The 18966-nt window shown below is 39.9% G+C and overlaps 3 protein-coding genes across 3 annotated transcripts; 2 read left to right on the top strand and 1 right to left on the bottom strand.

Moving 5' to 3' along the window:
* Positions 1 to 687: 687 nt before the first annotated feature.
* diexf (digestive organ expansion factor homolog (zebrafish)) lies at positions 688 to 6027 on the bottom strand. The gene is made up of 12 exons (XM_005798364.3): positions 5901 to 6027; positions 5299 to 5338; positions 4893 to 5073; positions 4599 to 4811; positions 4422 to 4510; positions 3825 to 4235; positions 2808 to 3024; positions 2521 to 2723; positions 2012 to 2194; positions 1439 to 1548; positions 1104 to 1349; positions 688 to 1014 (listed from the first exon to the last, which is right to left on the bottom strand). The coding sequence occupies exons 1-12, from the start codon at positions 5999 to 6001 to the stop codon at positions 762 to 764; spliced, it is 2247 nt and encodes a 748-aa protein (XP_005798421.1). The 5' UTR covers positions 6002 to 6027; the 3' UTR covers positions 688 to 761.
* A 1596-nt stretch (positions 6028 to 7623) lies between these two features.
* LOC102219553 (glutaredoxin domain-containing cysteine-rich protein 1-like) lies at positions 7624 to 8296 on the top strand. Its single transcript, XM_023352275.1, has 2 exons — positions 7624 to 8123; positions 8223 to 8296. Exons 1-2 carry the CDS (start codon positions 7734 to 7736, stop codon positions 8259 to 8261), a joined length of 429 nt encoding a protein of 142 aa, XP_023208043.1. The 5' UTR covers positions 7624 to 7733; the 3' UTR covers positions 8262 to 8296.
* A 3868-nt stretch (positions 8297 to 12164) lies between these two features.
* LOC102219299 (transmembrane protein 151B-like) lies at positions 12165 to 18634 on the top strand. Its single transcript, XM_005798362.2, has 2 exons — positions 12165 to 12771; positions 15130 to 18634. Exons 1-2 carry the CDS (start codon positions 12694 to 12696, stop codon positions 16537 to 16539), a joined length of 1488 nt encoding a protein of 495 aa, XP_005798419.1. The 5' UTR covers positions 12165 to 12693; the 3' UTR covers positions 16540 to 18634.
* Positions 18635 to 18966: the final 332 nt, after the last annotated feature.

Genomic DNA, 18966 nt, shown 5'->3' with positions numbered 1-18966 from the left:
ATTATTTCTCTGGAGCTCATAAACTAATTTTTTAGAAATTTGTTGGTTGCAATTTTGTGATTTTAAACAAAAAAGTAAAAGGTAACTTAATAAAGCAGAATAGCATGTTTGTTCTGATAAATGACAATCTTAGATCTTTTAAGAAATAATTGGAATCACCAGCAAATAGGACATTTTTGGAAATGTAATTAACACAAAAAAGTTAGCTGACTCAAAAATGTAAAATCAATTATATTTTTCCACAAAACATGTTTTGAAACAAAATTCTAAAATGGATCACAATTTTTTAAATGATATACAGACATTTACCTACTCACTCATTATGAATTGTCGCTGTATAATTAAACTCAACTTACTTACCTTTTTAACTTTGAAGAGAAATGCTGTAGTATCCCATAAATTTCAGCACTTTATTCATTTGTAACGTTTATTGGGAGTGATATATTTTTTTGACTATTGGTACAAACAGGCTTCCATATTTGACACTTTCAATACACCTGAGTCACAAAAATGATTTAATCAGCTCTGATGTCGCTAAATCAAAGCACTCAAACCAACAAACAGATGAGGAAATATTTCCCTGGTAATCAGCACTTCTGAACAACCATTATGGTAATGTTTATGTAAGATTAGATTTTTTATGGCCCCTTTAGAAATGCATCAACAAATCCAATAAACCAACACATATTTGCGATAGGAAAAGAAAGTCACAATTTATTGATAAAACTAGTAATAAGCACGTTTGCTGGGATGTTATCAGTTCAGGCTTTGTCCTCTGCTCCTGTGATAAAAAGGTGAACGTTTTTGTTGGAGTGCAGCATCTGTCCGGCTCGCTGGGCTCCGGTGATGGCAGCCAGCTTGTGGGCATCGTAGCGGGAATAGAGGGCAGTGCAGGTCCAGCTGGCCTCCTCCCCCTGACCTCCTGCTGCCAGCATGTTGCACACCTCACTGTAGAAGTGGGGGAAGGTGGGCAGGCCGTAAAATATCAGGTTCTTCATCCCTTTGATAGTGTACCTGAATGAAATAAGAACGATGTGAGCAGATTGTTACAAGTAGAATAGGAGTTACCACACAATTTGATGGATAGGAAAAGAAGAACAGACCTTTTGTAGAAGTGGAAGCGCTCGGTGAAGAGCAGGAACTGTTTTTCTCCTTTCAGAAAAAAATGCCTGGCTCGAGAGACCTCTGACTTGCTGGAATACTCGCACACGGACGTGAAGTTAATCTCCTCTTTCTTCATGTGATTTCGCAGTCGGATGTAGTCAAAGTAGGACGGGATGTAGATGAGAGTGTGGGACATGACAGAGTCCCTGTACTGAGGAAGTACTTTATCAATGAAGAACTGAAACCTACAAGCAGATGAAGGAGATGATGAAGGATAGTTCAAGCAAAAGGCACAGTGAGGAGCTTAAAAAGTTGTTTTAGTTGAGTCACGTACCGAGCATCTTGATTCATGAAGCTGTCGGATGAAAACATCTGGAACACATGAGGCAGCTGAACCAGCACCTGGCAGATGGAGCCTGTCTTTGGCATGTTTTTTGTTGTAATCTGAGACAAAAACCAAAACACAAAGCATACAAATTTCAGTCAGGTGTTAATAATGACATGCAATGATTTCCTACTCAAGCATGCTTAAATTAAGAAAACTATGAAGGTTAAAATAAATGAAGTGTATGAATCAGTGGATAGATACAATTAGATCAACTTAACAATGACAAATCTCTGATATTGTTACCGTTTCATAAAGCTACAATGTTCAGATGCTGTTACACAGATTTTTTTATTGTCGAAGAATGGTAACACCTCTGCAGGGGGTGTTACAGAAAAGTTTCCCGCTGAAACCTGGTTTCAAAAAGTGCCGGTGTGAGAGACTCACTGGTATCAAGGAAACGAGCGGCTGGATCGCAGCAGAAAATGTTATGGCTTCACTGAAGATCGGCTCGGTGTAAACGAGTCATAAGATTTCAGATCTTTGAAATACAAAAATGAGCAAGTATCTCTACTGCCTGACCTGTCCTCTGTAGTTGACACAGTGTTTAGTGAGGATGTTGTTGATCTGCGGGTCCTGGATGGAGCTGAACACCAGCGTCTGTCTGTAGTGTCTGGCCCAGTTGTTCAGGTTCCACATCCGCACTCTGGAAAAGTCGACTCCGTGGGAGTCCAGCGGCTGCAGGTTCATGTGCTTCATCACATGCTGCAGGGTGAGGACAACACTTACAAACTTAAACACATGAACACGTTAGGTTTGTAGTTTACAGATCAATAATTACTATGCTTTAAACAGAACATTGCAGTAGCAGAACCATCCAGCTTGACAAAACAAATCAAGATAACTAAAAATAATATATTGAAGAAGAATGCTGAACTAGTTAGATACATGTTGACATTTGAGTTTTAAATCTTAAAAATCGCTGGTTCAAAAGCCCAAAATTTCTAGCCTATTTTGATAGACTTAATATTCTAGTTATGAAGAATGGAAAACTTCAACAGCAGGTGGTGCCACATGTAAACTCCTCATACCAAGACATGCTCCCAGTTCTGCATGAGGAAGACGTCAGTCTGATCCAGCACCAGCAGCTCAATGGATGACAGGAAGTCGTAGTCTCTCTTACTCTCTCCTTCTGCTCCCAGCACCGTTCGGAGGCCGAGCGGAGACGCAATGATGATGTCTGATGAGTAGAAGGGGGCGTAGAGACGCATGTTGCCCCTCACTATGGACACACCTGGGAGGGAGAGTGCAGAACCATCAGGGTGTAGGGTCAGATAAGTGGTGGAGGTTTTTAGAAACTCCTTATGTGAAGACGTACCTATCCTGAAGTGATCATCCAGATTGCCAGAGAAGACGGCGTGGTAATCATCAGGCCGGCGCAGGTTGGCTGGTTTTTCTTCCTCCGTTTCTCCAAACTCCTCCTTGAACTTCTTCTTGTTGCTGACGATTATCTTCTTGCCTTTGGTCTCCAGCAGGCTGATGAGAGTGTGGACAACTTGCAGAGCGGCCCCCCGGAATGGAACCAGGATCAGAACCTGGGACAAAGTGGTTGCAATCCTTACATGTTCTGTAGGTCGTCTGGGTTAAATTAAACCCCTTCCTAAACAATTTTTAGTCCGATGGCTGAGTATTTGTGTGATTTTATAGAGATCCATAAATGGATCACAATGGGTTTCTTCTGTGTTAGATTTTATTTTCTCTGAGGACAAAAGAAAAATAAGAAAATGTTCCACAAGATTGAAAAGCAAAACTTCCCAGGAACTGCCCTATTCAACAATCAGGAATATAGGAGGTCTACATATTTTTTTCCTTAAAATATGCTATACTCTGTCTACTATGTTTATGTAAAACCTTGACTTACGCAAACAGATTTTTTAATATATATATTTGAAATAAAAAAAACCTGCATTTATTTTTTTCTACGTCTTACTAGAAGCAGAGGCAACAGTAAGAGCACAATAAAATAAAAACTTACTGTTAAAACTGACAATCGTGGATATTAAATTTTAAACTTTGAGCCTTCTTCACTCAGAAGTAACGTCAAATTAAAGCTATTTCTTGTTTCTGTAGCCTGATAGTAATTAGATGAGGTGTATTCACTCATCAGTGAAATAAAAATATAAAATATTCATTTTCTGAAGGTCAGTCCAGCTGAAATATGTATTGATTCTGGTCAGCAGATGTGCATCTCTATGTTTTCCAGGTTAATTTGGTTGTTGCATGGTAACAAATTTCTAAAAAAACTAAATGTTTTACATAGAAGAGATCTCTGATGTTTTCATTAAAAAAACAATTGCAGCTAAAACTGACCTGACACATGCGTTTAGTTGTTTACCTTTGGCCTGGTCAGTCCCTGGTCTCTGGGTTCTTCCTGTGGTTCAGCTCCAGCTTTAGCCTGACTCTTCCGCTCTCTCAGCTGGGTGTTGTGAGCCAGGACTCTAGAGTTGGCCTTCAGGACGTGGTTGAGCACATGCAGGCAGTATGCACTGCGAACATATGGGCCCTGCTTCAAATGGCATGCCTCTGGGTGATACAGGTCCTTGTAGGACCCCATGAGAGACAGCAGCTCCATCTGGAGGGGGCTGATCTCTTCGGCCTGTCCTTTAGGACTAAATGACTGGTTCAGATTCCTCCAGCTGCTCTCCAAAACTTTATGGAAAACAGTTTGGTTTGTGTCTTTTTGGGGGCCGATGGGGCCGAACCTTTCAATAGGATTGGTGCAGAGAAGGTTTCCCAGTTTTGCCCACTATAAAAAAAGGGAGCAGAGAAACCTTAGAAGTGGCTCAGTACAACACACAGTACAATGGAAAAGTATTCCCACCACATAAACCAATCTGCAGGAAATCACCCAGCTCTCTTTTACCATGTCCTGCATCAATAAAAGTATAAATAAATAATGCTTTATGCTGTAACAAGGTGACTTTGTTTATACCGGGATCTGAGTTTTGGATTTGGAGCCAGATGTAATGTTAAGCACATCCTCTTCAGTGAGTTCGGTATCCAGATGGACCAGAAACATGTCTGTAAAAAAAAGGGAATAAAAACAAAATGTAACACATCAAAAAGACCATTAAAAAAATGATTATTTAAGTTTTCTATCCGCTCTCACCTGTACTGTTCTTGTGTTGTGGAATGTTTTCATCCTGTTCTCCTTTTTCTATGAAGTTGGTCTCCAGACAGAACGCAGACTCATGCTCCTTGTCCACAAACTCTTTATCTCCTGCCACCTCTTTCTGTTCATCAACCCCCTCCTCCTCTTCATCACCACGCTCCTCTTCTCCATGTTCCTCTTCCCCTGCATCCTCAGCTTCAACATTACCCTCTAATGCACATTAAACTCTTATTTTAGTCAAGCACAAACTGTTGTCAAACATTTTTTAAAGACAAATAAAAATCTCCTCGCCTTCAAAGAGGAGCTCTTCCTCTTCGTCATCACTGCTTTCATCCTCGTGGCTTTGGGCATCAGCAGTGGGTTCACTAAGCGTTGAAAGAAGCTTCTGATAGGCAGTTTGTTGCTCCGGTTCTTCATCTTCTTCCTCTTCCCTGTTTACAGGTTCTGAGTCAGATTGTTCTGGGCTTGACGGCTACACCGAACAAAAAGAAAAAAACATTAAAAAAAACTGAAACGGTTCTAAATACTTACAGTAAAACTAAATCTAAACAAAGCTATGGTTCAATATTCCCAAAGGGCTGAGGATTCACTTCAAAGCATGGAGCAGATAAGAAACTCGGAAGGATTATTTATTAAATTAATGATTGTTTAGTACAATTATTTTGGTTTTTGATCTGGAGACTCAAGGAACACTCACCAGGTCCACAATCTGGGTCCTTTCAGGTCTTTCATTCACACTGTGAAAAACACACATCAGTAAATTAAGCAGCCAGATAAAGACAGGCCTGATATGACTTGATGGACAGACTCATGAGTGACTAGATGGATAGTTGGATGGACAACTGGATTGAAGGTGAGAGTCATAATAAGCTCCTGGGGCTTATAATCTCCGCAACACATTGCATTTGTTTCCTGTTGTGATCTATTGGTATTTATATAGTGCAAATTAGAACAACAACAACAACACAAAGTAATGGATGGAAGGGCAGATAGATGCAACTTTAGACAATAGAGCAGGAATAGACCTGAACGGGGAACATTTAACATTAAATGTTAATGTTTATTAAGAAGCAACATAAACTTGCTTCTTAATTTATTAGCTACAGCTAATAAATGTCTACAAAATAAACCCAGACTATTCAAATGAATAACTAGACACGTTTATTACGCGTTTATGTTTGTGTGTTTAGGTTAAAATGCTTGTTTGAAGGTAGTCTGAACTAAATGTAGCATCCTAACTGACAATAAAACGCATTTTTTCATTTAAAAAAAAAGACAATTCTCTGTTATAATGCTTACACGTCGTGAAATGGATGCTCCTCTCCAAACTCCTTCAAGTGTTTCTTCTGTTTTTTGGACAAATTTGTGAAGAGCTGCTTATTCTGCCGCCGCTTCCCCATGACTCTCGACGTGTTGTTGTCACACGTGTGCAGCTTCTTCTGCGTTGGTTGTGCTTCAGAGAGCGTATTTATCGCCACCTACAGGAGCAGAGAGGTACTGTAGGTTTCCTCTCCACTTATGGTGAATAAAGAGGACGTTTCATATTTACAGAAGCAGTCCTAGACAGATTTACAGAACTGCAAATAAATAAATTTAATATTTAACACACTGGTCAGGTATAACATTATGAACATTGACGTAAATCATGCCAAGGTGCCATGACCTTACGATCATGGCACCTTGTATTTATTAATTGAGCAGTGAAAGGAATTTTCTTTAATTCAAAGTCGATATAGTAGAAGCAGAAAAATACTTTGGTAAATGTTCTGCTGGGGAATCTTGGACTAAAACGACAATTGGAAAAAGTATTCCCTGATTGCTGTGGCCTCTTTCTGAGGCTGACGAGTCCAGAGAACAAAAGTGCTTCAGGTCAAGGTAATTTTGGTAATAAAAGGGGGATTTACACAACATATTACATCATTAAGTTATGACCATTCTGTGTTTATTCATGTTGTTATTGCAGAAACTCTGTTTGGTAACGTCATTCTTATTTTTATAAATATTTCACTTCAACTTCAGGAGCAGAGTAAATATTTCCAGTACTAATGCTTATATTTTTGTACCTGTTATTATTCAGCCAGACATCCTTGATACCAACTTTCAGATCAAATCCTAACCGGTGGTCATCTATTTTTGAAACTGATCACAGCTGGTTGGCTTCTCTTTCTCCCCCTGCGTTTTGAGAACTGATCATGATCATTCAGTGAGGTTAAGATCTTGGGAGTTTAAATTGCAATGTACCAGGATTTAAGTGAGTTTGGTATCATTTTGACTTTTGAAACAATGGAAGAAATCACTGGACGGTTTGGAAGATTATTCTCAATAGCCTTAAGATCTAGGATTCAATATAGAAAATTCTCAAATACAAGCATTTCTGTGTTGTGAAGCGGTGCTCCACCACACAAAAATCATCTCTGAACCGTTCCTGGATGGATGGAAGAAGTTGCTTATGAAGAACATTGACATCTTTTCTCTTTGGGAGGACGTCCACGTTCTTGGATGAGAAGCAGTACATGTGATCATTGAGCCCATGCAAGCTCTCACCTTTTCTTCTCAGATTATATGATTTTCCAGATCCAACTAAATGATCAGAAGGAGAATTCATCAGAAATAATTAATTTACTCTAAACCTCTTTTCCTGTTCATGTTTTTCATGGACTGAAACAAAGTATTAATATTTACTTTCCTGTCAGTGACTCTGCTGTTGAGGTGATCTTGAGTGTGTAAAAGGAGGAACACTAATTCGGTCTCAGACCAGCATGCTGGACATTGCTCCAAAGATCAACTAAGACCACCAGATGTTTGCCCCAACCTTGCAAGTTATCAGACCATAAAGGATCAGACATAAGGCGAGTGCTAACCTTGATCAATTATTGAACACGATCATATCAATTTACACTTTGCCCGTTTTAGCTGTTACCATGACAAGGGCACATCTATTATTAAGTATTTGGGAGCACACACGGTGTGTGCTCGGGGTATTTTCAGTTCCTTTGAAACACCTGTGAGAACCCTGCTGTTGGATAAATAACTGGACCGCCGATGACTTGAGCTGAAAGGGCCTCTCTGTTTTGTCTGAATGGGAAGCGATGCATGTGACTCTTTTCTTGGATTTCAATGGATGGGCCAAAGATGAAAGAAAAAGCCGGGAAAACGGTCCGGTTCAGAGTCGCATCTGCCAACAGTGGCCGAGTCCTGGCTGAGGTGTTCAAGGACGAGAGGACCTGGTGCGGCTCGGTCTCTGACTCTGCAGACTCGGACGGCACCGGCAGCATGGAGGCAGAGCAGGGAAGTCTGCCGCCCCCCAGTGAGGCCAACAGGCACCTGAACGGCCTGGAGGCTGCCGGGGACGAGAACGGCTGTGAGTCCGATGACCTGCTGCTGTATGCCAGTGTCAAGAGGGAGATGATGTTCAGCAACAAGAGGATCAACATCTGCAGTAAGAACGGAACCATCCGAGGGGTGAGGAACAAAGTGAGCGCAGGCCAAGTGCTTTTCAACAACCTCTCTAACATGTACTCTGTAAGTTGGTCCAGCTATTCATTCTTTTTTTGCCCTCAAGCCTGGTATATATATATATATGACTACATGTAGACATTACCTTTTCTTCTTTCACTGAAGGGTCGTCATCAGAGAAGAAGACCCTGGGAAAAGGAGTGATGTTTCATGTCAAGCAATGTCCTTCTTAAATATCTGGGACATTTCTTAGAGACTTGGTGCAATGAGAGGAGTCATTCTTTACTGATTATTGTGGAATATTATTCTTGTTAAAGTGCTTCAAACAAGATGAGATGAATTAGTATAATCAACTTAAAAGAAAGTACACCCATTTTTATTTCTAAGGTCACTCTGGTCTTTATCAGGATCGAGCTACTTCATTACATAAATTAAACCCTTCAGCCTATAAGAACAAACAAGATTTTGTATACTATTTACTAACTTTTATTTGCAAAAATGAATGTTTGTAAAAAAAACAAAAACAAAAAACAGTCTCTTGCATCTTTGTTGAAGATTTTTTTCCACCTATTCTCATTCACAACATTGCTCTTCATTACTTTTAGCATACTTCTCTTGAGGTCCCACCACATGCTGATTATGTCATTTTTAACCTTTCTGTTGAACTGATGTGTTTTACTGATCAGCCATCTTGGTCCAAGCCTCAGCTGTTGGAGAGGTGGCATTGCATTTGACTCTAGACTTCTTCTATATGCAGAAAAATGTACAGTTGACTGGAAAGTGACAAGATCCTGTGGTTGCAAAACAAGTTAAAATATTTATTATTCACTATTGTGCTTGACAGAAGGTGGCAGAGATGTTTGTGTTAATATGCTGTGTTTGGTTTTCTCCAAATGTGGTGCCAAACATCTCTTGTTTCATCTGCACAAAGGATATTGTTTTAGAGTTTATGTGTTATTCATTGCCATAGTCTATTTAGAGACAAAAAGATTTAGAAAATGGCCTTATAATCCTCCGGAGATACATGTGCAGCAATGGCTTCTTCTCCAGGGTCATTGCTAATGTCTTTCCATCTTGGCATTGTGTTGACACCTTGTTTAAGAAAGAGTAAAGTATCTTAAAACAGGTGAGTTTTGAGGCTTGACTGAAACAGAGAATGTCAATAGTGTGAATGTCTGGCAGGATGGAGTTCCAGATTTGGGGGTCAATGCTCGACTCCACATGGTTCTAGGACAGGTGGACGGCACAGTGAGGTGGACGGAGGAGGAGGATGACATCAGGGAATGGATGGGGTTGGCAATGTGCAAGAGATCTGATAGAGAAGGATAGGTGAGGCTGTGAATGATTTTAAATGCGCACAGAAGAATTGGTTTAACTAGGAGCCAGTGCAGTTGCTGAAAGACGGTGACCAAATGGTGTAGCAAGGGGCTTTTGATTATAATGCATGCTGCTGAATTATGAACCATCTGAAGCTTATGGAGGGATTTGTGAGGGAGACCGAGAAGGAGAGAGTTACAGTAATCTGTATGATGAGGCTGTGAATAATAATAGAAGTAGTAGAGGGGTTAGGAAGTGAGGGAGGCGGTTTATGTTGCATCAGTGAAAATATGGAAAAGGGCATTTGATTATGACTTTCCCTAAAACCTATGAAAATATTTAGGGTGTACTTAGTTTTTTTATATTATTATTACTATATTTTTAAAACCAAATTTACCATTTGGGTTTCATTTTCATTCATTAAATAATGACAGTTGTGTTTTGTTCTCTGACATTGGATTTAACTAATGTTAAAACTATTTAAGGCAAATCACTTTTATTACATCCTAGTCCATTCCACCTTCTTTTTAGTAAGACAGTAAAACAAACTGATCTGTTTTTTGTGATACTGCTATCTCAACATTTTAACACCATACCTGAAAATGAAAGACTGAGAAATTAACAACTACTTCAAGAACTATTATATCAACTGTGTGAAGCATTATCATAATGTTATTAATGTTAGTAAATCACTATGGCTCATCATAACATATTAGTTTGTGAAAGTTGTGTGATATATCTGCATATTCTGGATTTGGTTTTGAAAATGTTTTATAAATTATTATTTCTAACAAAATTCTAAGATATTTCTAAAAAACATTTGAACCTGCTGCTGATTATAAATTGTTACTTCATTCTGATTATTTATAAAAAGTCATTTTACATCAAAAGTCATCTCATGGCATCACTAATCACACGCAACAACTCGGTTTGACCCGATGCTTTTTCAGTAAAGATGTTTCCTCAGTGCTCAGAGATACAGAAGGAGTACTTTTTGTATTTTACGATGGTTTCTTTTTGTAAAATTGTAAATTGAATGTGAGCGAGAAAGTCATGAGACTTTGTCACACATGTCATGGCTGACATCTGAAGCGTTTTTGTAAACATTTTGTAATTATGATGGATGAATGTGATAATTTCTTTTAACTCTTTTAGGATTTTCACTGGATTGGAGTGGAAATTTTTACAAAAACATGCTCATGAAACTCATATAAACCAATTTTGTCAAATATTAGAAATGCATTGTTGTATGAGAAACAATAACAATTAGGTGTAAATGAATTAAAGACAGAGGATGAAGTTTCTCATCATTCATTTGAATCATTCTAAATAAACAAAAAAAGACATGAACTAGGATTAAGTGACTATATTCAATCTTTATGCATACAATCAATTATTCCTTAGTAAGGCAATATAATGTTCATTGGTTGCAATATTGGTCACAGTATAGTTCTAAGTGGTAAACCTGGAAGGTATTTGCAACTATCACATTTAACGTTTTATTTATTTTATGCTTGATATGAAAAGTATCTAATAATTGCAGCCATTACTTTTCATCCATGCATCTGCAGATACAATGACGGCTGGAGCTGATGACCGTTTCTCCTCTTGACAGAACAGAGCAACAACTTGTTTCTGTAGATAAAGCTCCAAAAATAACAAATCATTTAAAGCACAGTGCAAACACTCTTACACCTTTTGGTATTTTTCACATTTTTTGATGTTACAACCAAAACAATCAGTGTATTTTACTGAGACTTTATAGAGCATCACAGTGCAGTGGAAGGGAAATTATGCATGGCTTTCAATTAAAAACAAATCAGACAAGTGTGAAGTACATTTTTATCATATTTTCTCAGCCAATAGTTGGCTCCTCTTTGGCTGAAATTGTAGTTGCAGCATCCCTATGCTGAATTCAGAGGGTTCAGCAGAACAAATCCAATGAAGAGTGAAAGAAAACCTACCGTTAGGCTTGACACTGTGCCATGGGCTGCACTACTGCACAGCTGATAGTGTTGCCTTGCAGCAAAAAATGTTCTGGGTTGTTCTGGGTTTTGTTCTGGGTTTGGGAACTGAGACTATTACAACAAAATGACTAATAGACACCAATAATAATAATAACAATAATAACAATAATAATAATAATAATAATAATAATAATAATAATAATAATAATAAAAATAATAATAAACACTAAAGATCACAATCTGAATCTTAACCAATACATAACTTCAGATCACAGTTAAGAAAGAGAGTAAACCAATTGTAACAAACCACAAAATGAAAGTGCTCTGCATCAAGCTACCCCTGTTGCTCGTGTGGAACAGGGTTATTTAAAACCACATTTTTCCTTCCACTCAATTTTCCAACACAGCACTCTGTGATCAGAAATAACCTTTTATGGCTTACCCAGGATGTCTCCCAGAAAAATCTAGACAAGTCATGTCAGCATTTTTGTCCTTTTTAAAAATGGGTCTTTGTCATCATATTACACTATAAGTTTAAATATAGGTTACATTCAAGGTTGATGTTCTGAAAAACAATTTTTTTCTTGTTTCATTAAATGTCAGCCGTAATCACACACACACACACACACACACACACGCACACACACACACACACACACACACACACACACACACACACACACACACACACACACACACACACACACACACACACGCCCACCCCCACACACACACACATACAGAAATAAACGCTTGAGATATATTAGTTTGTGTAGTAAATCTATTTAATATGGGAGTTTTATTTATTAATTTTTTTTATTGAACAACTGATATTGTTCAATAAATATTGTTCTAGTATATTCTATTCATTGAGACAGACCTAAGCCAAAGTGGATCCGTTAGCATTAGGTTGGACTTTCCCTTTAAGTCGCGGATTTATGCAACAAAGTCCCACCTGCCTCAGTTAGGCAGCCAGCACCGTGGACGGCGGACCCACGCCCCGTCCCACCCGCTGCACGGTGGATCCAGAGCGGGCCCCGAGGGGCAGGGCACCATCCGTTCGTAATGACGACCAGCTAATCCGGCATCATCTCCCATCATGTCACTGCGGCACTGACAGCTGAGGCAGGGCACCGGCAGGATGCTGCACCAACACCGCCGCCTCCTCCTCCTCCTCCTTCTCTCTGCCTCCACAGGAACGCTGTTGTTTTGGACTCTCCTCTCGGAAACGTCCCCGGATGATCGCGGGTCCAACGCAGCGGCTCGTGTGGGATGAGAGCCGCTGCAGAGGCAGATAAAAGGCAGTGAAATCCCTCCTTGATCCCCACTCCACGCCTTGCATTGTTATCACCATGTCTCCCCCAGCCTCGGCTGCGACAGCCAGTGAAAGCAGCACCACCACCGTCTACGAGGAGGACACCAGGGAGGAGGTGAGAGTCTGTTCTTAATGGGGTTCTCAGGGTTTTTATCGCATATGCAATGTGCCCATGCTGAAGATGGATCCAGGCCACATGGTCTTCCATGTGGAGATTTTTCCATTATATCGGCGTGCTATGCTACTGTAAATTTCAGTGAAAACGAGTTTAGGTTTTCAGGTAGCATTCTTACCTGTCAGTCACCTTTAGGAACTGTAGTGGGCCTGCAGTTTCTGACAAAACTGCTACAGTATGAGACAGCGATGCTACATCCGTGTAAAGAATGCTAAATCTACAGGAATTTCACATTTTCCATTTGTTATTTGCAGGATGCTGGTGTTATTGGAAAGCACAAATGCCATGAAAAAGTAATGAAAGCCCTTGAACTTTTTCATATTTTTAATGCTATAGCCTCAATCTTCCATGTATTTTTGACTTTATGTGATGGAAACAAAGCACCACCTGGTCCTGCAATACCAGCCAAAGTGTTTTGTTTTATGACTTGATCAGCTTTCCATGTCCAAGACAGAACATTTATGACATCTTTTTCATTTTGTAAAATAACTTAAGCTAAGTTAGGTTGGATGGAGAGACTGCAAAAAGTTATTTTCAGCTCTTGCAGCACCTTCTCATCTGGATTTAAGCCTGGACTTTGATTGGACCATTCTAACATGTGAATATTCTTTGATTTAAACCATTTAGTTGCAGCTCTGGTTAATTGATAAGTGTTGTTGTCCTTTTGGAAGGTGAAACTCCAGACCATTTTCAAGTCTTTTGTGGCTTTCATCACATTTTCTTCCAGATTGCCCTTTGTTTACAGCTTAACTTTATAAATGGGAAAAAAATATGAGTGATTCGTCATTGTTAAGTTGATCTGGTTGAGCTAAAAGCTTTTGGGGAATCCAATCCTGTTTTCTGTATTTTGGGATTCCATAAAATGAATAAGAACAAACAGTCTGTAACATATAAAACTATTGATTGAGACCCTTTTATGGATTACAAGAAGATTTTGTTTTGAAAGACAATTTGCTGATGAACTGAAACTTAGCAAACCAGATTCACTGCTCTGAATGATTTACCTGCTAAAACAGACCTGCTTTAAATTCCTGACCATCCGTTCAAGCCAGAGGAACTACATGACTTTGGTTCTGCCAGGAGTCTCTTCTCAGTGATATCTTTCAGAAAAAGGAGGTCCTAAGGCTCATCTTGAACAGATCCCCAAACAACCTCAGCTGACTCTTTTTGATCCAGATTCTCTGAGCTCCTTACCTTATCTTATTCTTACCTACCTTAACAAGGCAGAGCCCAGCCATCCTACAGAGGAAGCTCATTTCAGGCTTTTTATTCCAAGATCTGCAGATAAACCAGAAAATGAATGGCTTTGGTTTTTAGCTCAGCCTCTTTTTGCCACCATGACAGATTGGAGTAACACCTTCATTACTGGAGACAAAGTCTCAATCCCTCTATCAATTTCCTGTTTCTTCTCGCCATCACTCATGAACAAGACGGCAAGATGCTTGGTGATGAGTAATTCATTTGATCACAGCAATGCAGATGTATACCTAAAACCTGCAGGACACCAGGACTGTGAGATAGAATATTAAAACACGTTATAGTAACTAGTAAACTGAAACCATGTGTGAAGGGAATGAAAAGCAAATGAAAATATCAGCAAAGAACCAAAAAACAAAATATGAGAGAAAAACCACAATAAAATGCAACAGAAACAATTTACCAAATACTCATACAAAAGTAATTTATGCAGAAAGATATGTCATAAAATGACTTCCTGCTGAAATGTTTTTTTGACAATGTACTGTGGTTAGAAAGCAGTTACCCTGGTCAGCATCAATACTCATACTCAGTGCTTAAATGATGCTCAATTAATATTAAAGGTTCTCCCATACAATTACTTGATAACTCTCTGAATGTTGCGGTTGACATTGAGACTCATTCATCCAGACAACATTTTTTACATGTTATTATTTTCCGGTTCTTAGTTTTTAGCTGGGGTGGCCCATCTGCTTGAGGTAAGATGTGTTGTGCGTTCAGAAGAGGCAGTGCTACGTACCTGTCTTATAATGAGTCGTTATTTGGGCTACTATTTTCTCAAACCACTCAGTCCATTGTCCTCTGGTGTCTGTCAAACAGGGCTGTTTCATCCAGATGACCATTCTCGTTAAATCAGAGATAGTTGTGCATGAAGACCCCAGCATGCAATTGAACAGGTGTTCCTAAAAAAGAGACCAATAAGATTAAATCATACACACATTTAAAATATATCTAAAGTTGTTCCTTTTGCAAGAAAGCAATTCAGAATTATTGTTTTTCATGTTGCTACAACTGAGGCTCTTTTTCATTTGTTTTTCACAGCAAAGACCCCTCAAGCAATCTCTGAGCAAGTCCTTATGTCGGGAGAGCTTTTGGAAATGCCTCCTTCTGTCTGTCCTCATGTATGGCTGCATGGGGGCTATGGTCTGGTGCCACGTCACCAAGGTGACCCGGCTCACCTTTGACAGCGCCTTCAAAGGGAAATCCATGATGTACCATGACAGCCCCTGCTCTGACGGATACATCTACATCCCTCTGGCACTGCTGGGCATGCTCTACCTGGTGTACCTCGTGGAGTGCTGGCACTGCCACGTGAAGAACGAGCTGCAGCACAAAGTGGATGTGGAGGGCATCTATGAGCGCATCCAGAGAATGCAGCAGGCGAAGCCCTGCATCTGGTGGAAAGCCATCAGCTACCACTACGTGCGCCGAACACGACAGGTCACACGCTATCGAAACGGAGATGCTTATACCAGCACCCAAGTGTACCATGAGCGCGTCAACACCCACGTAGCCGAGGCTGAATTTGACCATGGTCACTGTGGAGTCAAAGATGTTTCCAAACAGCTTCTGGGCCTGGAGAAGTCTCCTCTGACAAAGATGCGGTTCACCAAGTGCTTTAGCTTTGCTAATGTGGAGTCTGAAAACTCATACCTGACACAGAGAGCCAGGTTTTTCACCGACAATGAGGGCCTGGATGACTACATGGAAGCCAGAGAGGGTATGCACCTGAAAAACATCGACCTGAAGGAGTATGTCATGGTGCTGGCCGACCCAGAGCACCATCCCTGGTATCTGTCCCAGTATGTATTCTGGGCTGCGTCTTTCCTCACTTTCTCCTGGCCTCTCAGAGTCTTCACTGAATACCGCACTGCATATGTCCATTATCGTGTAGAAAAGCTTTTTGGACAAGATTACCTTCCAGTGACCCCGTGTGACGATCGGCCATATTGGCGCCGCATCCCTCGCGTCAACACCATTGACAGCACCGAGTTGGAGTGGCACATTCGCTCAAACCAGCAGCTGGTTCCCAGTTACTCAGAGGCCGGTCTGATGGATCTGGCCCAGTGTCCCAACAGCTTCAGTGGGATCCGTCAGAACTGTGAGCGCTGCCACCGGGCCATCAGTTGCTCCTCTGTGTTCTCCAGGAGCGCCCTCAGCATCTGCACCGGTGCAAGCTCCCGCATCCCCTTCAGCGGCAGCCGCTTCTCCCTGGCTCGCCGTTATGGCTCCCAAAGAAGTTGCTTCTGGAGGAGCGGCAGCTTGGACGACCAGGAGAGTCCCAGCGAAAACACCCGCTGCCTGTCAGAACGGCTCGCCACTGACGAAGAGGAGCCCCCACACTATGATGACGCCCTGTGCTACCCTGTGCTCATCGTCCACTGCAGTGAGACCTGCCACAACCACAGATCTTTCCACAGAAATGGCTCCTGCGTGGAGACTTCTTTATGATCACCCAACCACTGCAAAAAGCAGTGACACCTCTGTAGCATGCATTCACTATCAATACCAGAAACACAGAGAAAAAACAAGCCAGAAACAACGATAATATCAGAAACGACTGCCTGAGTTTTGACTTTGTGAACCACCTAAGCAATAAGAGTGGTTCACTGGTGCAGAAGAAAGAGGAAAACAAAATCAGCTCAACTTCCAGGGACAACCAAGGAGACAAAGACTGTTACACTGCACACCATCGCCATACTTTTGGACATCTGAACAGACCATCCGAAACCTGAAGCTTCAGTTACCTCATAAGGTGGTTGGGATAATATCTCTCCTGTTTCCTCACAATTTTGCAGCAAAGCAAATGCTCCTGAAGTAATGAGATGGATAAAGTCAGGGCGGATATCAGCAGACTTGTGATTACAGCAATAACAGCGATAACACGAAACGAGGAGAATCGCTAAACAGAATGTTTCTGCTCATCACAGATACACCGATCAATACAAAGAGCTCCAAAATCATCAGGACAGTTTATCACTTGGTCATAAAGTGTTTCTCATTCTTCTAAAGTGCTGTAAGTCATTTTGTACATCAACATTCTTGGTTTTCCAGGAAGCCTTTTACATCAACAGACAATAGACTGAAGTTTCATTTTCGCTTCTGTTTTGTAGAAAAGACACACATTAGTTGTTCAGTTTAACATTACACAGACTGATGTATCTACCTAACGGGATATCACAATTATTTGTGGTATTTTGTTGTTGGTGCTGCTTAGCAGCATCTGAGGGATGTAATGATGGTAGAAGGAGTGTACAACCTCTTTCAGTTCTAATGTTTTACATACATTAAAATGGTCTGGTCTTTACAAGATTATAAGGTTATTTTAATATAACCTCAGGAGTACAAAAACACACAACATATTTCTTGTTGGCAGAAAAGTTTTTCTTTTCTGTCACAAAAGAAAAACTTGTGTGGCAGAATTTAACATGAACCAACAGTTTCAAAATTTTTTAATCAACTTTAATATTGTTGAGGAAATTTAGCCAACTCTTCTTGATGATGCAGCTTCAGGTCATTGGGATTTGTAGATACAGTGCCGTTTTCTTTAGACCCCAAATCATCACCGTTTCACCCAGTAATCTAGAATCCAGTAATGACCACTAGATCATTTTGAAATTAAATCTCATGTTAAACCTTAGAACTGAAGAGCATTTTGTTATTGAGCAGCTAAATCCAATCACACAGATTCCACCTCTACCTTCATGATCACCCATGTTCAAACAAAAACATGCATTGTCTGAATATTTTTGTCTTATATATAACTTCTGCTGCCTACTGCCACGACAGAAGCTGACAACTTGTGCTACAAACCAATCAGATGGACAAAAAAAGACCTTTAGAACATTTGAACAGATGGGTGTTATCTGTGAACCAACAAATTTAAACATGGAGTGGAAAGATGGAAGCCATGTCTTACTTTGCATGTTTTCCTACTCCTGAGACACTGTGTTAACAACCATAAAACATTCATGAATGTATACCACCAGCATCATTAATTGTATGTCCATTGTAAATGAATGATGCTTCATTTCAACCTGTGAAATGGGAATTTTTACACTCTAATGTGACAGGAGAACTCAAAAAAGGACTATTACAGTTCTGAAGAAGACTTTGACTTATGCCGTTTAATTTTTCTGGAATGTCTTTTCCGTGGGTTTTACAGACTGTTTATGCAAAAACATCAATGCACTTACATTAAGACATGCAAAAATAAACCAATATTACAATAAGGACTTTTCAAAGCATCTTACAGAAAGGTATTGTATGCATTCTAGGACATGACATCTTGTTCTTTCATTGGTTTCAACGTAGTGACATCAGTATTATGCACATGAGACAACTAGACATTATAACCCATAGTGGAGCTGAATGTTGATGTAAATTATTTACACTAAGCAAAATAAATATTTTAAATTGGCATTGTTAATATTATAAAATGGGTTGTATTAATAACAAGATTACTCTTGACAACATGTATTGAAATTTGAAATATGCTGGAAAAATTAAAAATGCAATAAATGTCTGGGTCTCTCCTGTTGTGTGGATAAAAATGTTGCTGGTGTTTTTATTAAGGGTCTGGGACCGATGATAAACATAAAACCAAAAAAATTTAAAATCCTGCAGATGGTAATGGTTGCATGAATCACATTTTAAGAAAAATTATATTGACAACAGCTGGTAGTTTCTTGTTGGCCGCTAAAAGACTTATTTGACACCACTCACTGGATTAACCAATTCTTCTAAGGACCTGGTTAGAAAGCAGAGGAAATCCTCAGGAACAATCAAAGCTCAAATCTGCCATCAACTGGAAACTGCTGGAACAGCAGTGTCACGGAAGTGAACCCAGTTTTATATGCATGGGCTGGAAATCAACAC

This window comes from Xiphophorus maculatus, chromosome 19 (assembly GCF_002775205.1).
Source record: "Xiphophorus maculatus strain JP 163 A chromosome 19, X_maculatus-5.0-male, whole genome shotgun sequence".
NCBI classification, from domain to species: Eukaryota; Metazoa; Chordata; class Actinopteri; order Cyprinodontiformes; family Poeciliidae; genus Xiphophorus; species Xiphophorus maculatus.
The sequence above is the reverse complement of the archived record's forward strand: the minus strand, read 5'-3'. Positions and strand labels throughout refer to the sequence as shown.

Coding starts and splice junctions, on each gene's coding strand:
- diexf (XM_005798364.3), bottom strand. CDS start 6,001: ATGGGGAAGCGGCGGCAGAATAAGCAGCTCTTCACAAATTTGTCCAAA. Junction 3,025..3,824: donor AGGGACTGACCAGGCCAAAG/GTAAACAACTAA, acceptor ACTTTGTCCCAG/GTTCTGATCCTGGTTCCATT. Junction 1,549..2,011: donor GTGTCAACTACAGAGGACAG/GTCAGGCAGTAG, acceptor TTTTTGTCTCAG/ATTACAACAAAAAACATGCC.
- LOC102219553 (XM_023352275.1), top strand. CDS start 7,734: ATGAAAGAAAAAGCCGGGAAAACGGTCCGGTTCAGAGTCGCATCTGCC. Junction 8,124..8,222: donor ACCTCTCTAACATGTACTCT/GTAAGTTGGTCC, acceptor CTTTCACTGAAG/GGTCGTCATCAGAGAAGAAG.
- LOC102219299 (XM_005798362.2), top strand. CDS start 12,694: ATGTCTCCCCCAGCCTCGGCTGCGACAGCCAGTGAAAGCAGCACCACC. Junction 12,772..15,129: donor AGGAGGACACCAGGGAGGAG/GTGAGAGTCTGT, acceptor TGTTTTTCACAG/CAAAGACCCCTCAAGCAATC.